Below are 3,967 nucleotides of genomic sequence, written 5' to 3'. Positions count from 1 at the left end.
AGGCCAAAGTAACTCCTAACTAAACATTTATATCTACTTTATTCACAATTTTCAGAAACAGACAACATCCAAATGTCCATCAATAAGTGAATGAATAAACAAAGTATGGTATACCATAAGGTATTACTCAACAATAATAAAACATAAGCTACTAACACCCACAAAGACATAGGTTAATCTCAGAAACAGCATGCGGAGCAAAAGAAGTCAGGCACAGAAAAAGTTCATACTGTATGATTCAATTTATATGAAGCTCTAGGAAAGACAAATCTAATTTATAGTGACAAAAATCAGATCTTTGGATGCTTGGGTGGGGATAGAAGGATTGGCTGGGAAGGGACTGCGGAAACTTTCTGAGGTGATGGAAATGTTCTACATCTTGATTGGAAAGATGGTTACATGGGTGTATATATATATATATACCTTTGTCAAAATTTCTCAAACTGTACATTGAAAATGCATGCATTTTATGTAATTAAATTTCACCTCAAGAAAGCTTATTTTAAAATAAGTTCTTTATACATTTCCACCTTGATTTTATCAAATAAAAGTCCTATGAAAAATACAAAATAGATCCAGGAATAATGAGAGAATCACTTTCAAAGTAACAACTCAATTCAATATAAATCAGTGAAGGCTTAAATAAACACACTGAAAATAAATCTGAAAGCAAGCTTGAAACCACTATAATTTATAAAACATAGGTGTGATATATATTGCTTCCCAGAGGCAATAGCCCACAGAATCCACAAATCAAGAAAATGTGTTCTCTCACTACTGTACTTGTTCCTGAAACTGAATCCATGCCCCAACTTGTGTTCTTTTACTAGTGAAATCAGAAGCCTTCTTGGAACTTTTCCAGATTCTTTTTCCTTACCTGTTCCACCATCATCTTTTCCTTTATATAAGTAATAGTTAATAAATCCTTCTCTTTAATACAGAAGTCTGCCCTTCTCTGTGCCATTTTATTTATTTTTTAAAGCTATCATCATAAAACTTTGACACTTTCTTTTTTGTTGTTGCTGCTGTTTGTTTATTTATTTATTGGGGGGGGGGGGGCAGAGACAGAGGTAGAGAGAGAAAATCCCAATCAGGCTCTGCACTGCCAGAGCAGAGCCCAATGTGAGGCTCAACCCACGACTGTGAGATCATAATCTGAGCCGAAACCAAGAGTCCAATGCTTAACTGATTGAGCCACCTAGCCACCCCAATGTGTCATTTTACCTATTAATTTTGATCTTTACTTTTACTGTTAAAGATATGGCCATAATTATATTTGTAATTCCAAACCCATCATGTACCTGACTTCATGAAAAAACCTCTCTGTCTGAGATGCTTCATGGCACTTTTTACCTCCTCATTTCTCAAGGTGTAAATGAGAGGATTCAGCAAAGGAGTGACCACAGTGTAGAAGACAGATACCACCTTGTCAATGGAGAAGCTAGTGTCTGGCCGAGTGTAGATGAAGATACATGGTCCAAAAAAGAAGGCTACAACCATGAAGTGGGCTGAACAGGTAGACAAGGCTTTCCGGCGCCCTTCAGCAGACTGTTTTCTAAGAGAAACCAGGATGACCATGTAAGAGGTGACCAAAGCCAGGAAACAGGTGAGGGAGATGGTTCCACTATTAGACACAATTAGCATTCCCGTGAGGTATGTATCTGTGCAAGCCAGCTTGATGACAGGTGGCACATCGCAGAAGTAGCTATCAATAACGTTGGGGCCACAGTAAGGTAGACGAATGGTCAAGAAGGTCTGCACCAGAGAGTGAACAGTAGCCCCCAACCAGAGAGCAAAGACAAGCTGTACACAGACCCTCATGTTCATCACATTAGAATAGTGCAATGGAGCACAGATGGCTACATAACGATCATAAGCCATAATGGTCAGCAGAAAGATCTCAGCACAAGCAAACAGATGTAGGAAGAAGAGCTGTGCAATGCAATTATCAAAGGAAATAGTCTTTATCTCTAAAAGCAAGCCCTCTAGCATCTTGGGCACAGTGACAGATGAATGGCAGATGTCAATAAAGGACAGATTGCTCAGGAAGAAATACATGGGGGTATGGAGGCGTGGAGTAAAGACTATAGTAACTATAATGAGAGTGTTTCCCAAAAGGGTTAATACATATGTGACGGAGAATGCCAGAAAAAATAGTATCTCCAGCACCCACTTATCAGTGAGTCCCAAGAAGACAAATTCAGTCACTCTTGTTTGATTTAGAGCATCCATCCAATGAGTTTCAAAAGGACCTTGCAAGGGAAAAAAAAAAAGACATGAAAGCTAATTTAGCTTTAATAGTATACAAGTAGAATTAATTGAAGTGACTACATTCCCATATGAGTTGTTTATTTATTATCAAGGCATATAAAATATAACACCAACTGAAAAGCAATTGTTACAATATACCCATGATATATCAGGAGTCATTCCAGGCACTTTATATACACCATTCTATTTAATCACAACTGCACCATGGCATAGGCATTATTGTTTCTGGCTTGCAGACGAGATAAATGAACCTTACAGGAATAAACAAGTTGCCCAAAACGCTTAGCCAGTAGTTAGCTGGCTTTTTCCATTTCAGTCTAATCCACAGATAATGCCAAATTAATCTTCCAAAATACGACTCCCAACTAAAATCGTTCACCATTTCCCCCTTCCTATCAAATTAAATGTACATGCAAAGCCTGCAACAGTCTGCTACCCATTTATTTTTCCAGTCTGGGATCCTCCTTTTTCCCCCTATGTATTCATCTCTCCAGGCAAGCAGGTTATTACGCTTCGGCCATGCTACCTCCTCCTTTAAGAAAACTTTGCTGATACAACCAAATCCTATCTCTTCTCTTTCATACCTATTTGATGGTACTGAACTGTAAAGGAAAAGAAAATAATACATTTGTTTCTGTTCCCCCATTAAATTGAAATTTTCTTAAAAAGCAATAACTACATAAGAATTATCCTTTGCGGCACTTGGTACAGCTTCTTGCACACAGCAGGTGTTCGAAAAAAAAAACACTTTTATTTGAACTGAACCTACCTTCTTAGATACCTGGAAAAAAATATAATTCTTCCTTCACCATAAAGCTAAAAAATGACTTAAGAAACTTAATTTTTTAAATTCTGTAATATGATTTGTCCTCTAGGAGATATTGTTGTATAAATACTAAAGCTATTTTGCCCCTAATTTTCTATATTGATTGGCCAGCCAAAAACTGTAACAGAGTTTAGGAAATAATTACCACAACCATAAAAATATTTATATTCTTGATCCAACTACTTCACTTGTAGGAGTCTCCTAAGCATCCAAACTGTCAAAAAAGCTAAATGCAAGAAAATATTAATTACAGCATTATTTAAAATAACAGTCACTGGATTTTTTTTGAAGCTTAAATGAATAGAGTGGAAGTTGAATAGAATTACACGCAGCCATTAAGAATGGTAGTAACAACAGATTGCCAATATGAAAAATTTTGAAATATTATGAAGAATAAGACATGAGATAAAATCTGTTTATGCATTCTCAACAGTTTAAAATATATACAGCCTGGGTGGCTCAGTCGGTTAAGCATCCGCCTCTTGATTTTGGTTCAGGTCATGATCTAACAGTCATGAGATCAAACCCCAAGCTGCCTGGCAGGGAGCCTATTTAAGATTCTCTCTCCCTCTCTCCCTTCCTCTCCCTTGCTTCAGTGTGTGTGTGTGTGTGTGTGTGTGTGTGTGTGTGTTCTCTCATATGAGTGTCAGGCCACAGGGCACCTGGGTAGCTCAGTCGGTTAAGCATCCAACTCTTGATCTCAGTTCAGGTCTTAATCTCAGGATCATGATTTCAAGCCCTGTGTTGGGCTCCACACTGGGTGTGAAGCCTACTTAAAAATATGTTTTTTGCTAAAATATACCAATGCCATATAAATTATCAAAATTCAAAGAGTAGATTAGAAGAAAATATTGTAACATATATGACCAA

General features: G+C 37.3%; 1 protein-coding gene across 1 annotated transcript; it reads right to left on the bottom strand.

The window, feature by feature from the left end:
* Positions 1-1,213: 1,213 nt before the first annotated feature.
* Positions 1,214-2,429, bottom strand: LOC122467725 (olfactory receptor 1509). Its single transcript, XM_043554310.1, has one exon. It carries the CDS (start codon positions 2,230-2,232, stop codon positions 1,294-1,296), a length of 939 nt encoding a protein of 312 aa, XP_043410245.1. The 5' UTR covers positions 2,233-2,429; the 3' UTR covers positions 1,214-1,293.
* Between the last annotated feature and the right edge of the window lie 1,538 nt (positions 2,430-3,967).

Source organism: Prionailurus bengalensis, chromosome B3, assembly GCF_016509475.1.
Source record: "Prionailurus bengalensis isolate Pbe53 chromosome B3, Fcat_Pben_1.1_paternal_pri, whole genome shotgun sequence".
Taxonomy (NCBI): domain Eukaryota; kingdom Metazoa; phylum Chordata; class Mammalia; order Carnivora; family Felidae; genus Prionailurus; species Prionailurus bengalensis.
The sequence above is the reverse complement of the archived record's forward strand: the minus strand, read 5'-3'. Positions and strand labels throughout refer to the sequence as shown.

What these genes read in the sequence shown, in the direction of transcription:
- LOC122467725 (XM_043554310.1), bottom strand. Translation starts at nt 2,232, where the DNA reads ATGGATGCTCTAAATCAAACAAGAGTGACTGAATTTGTCTTCTTGGGA.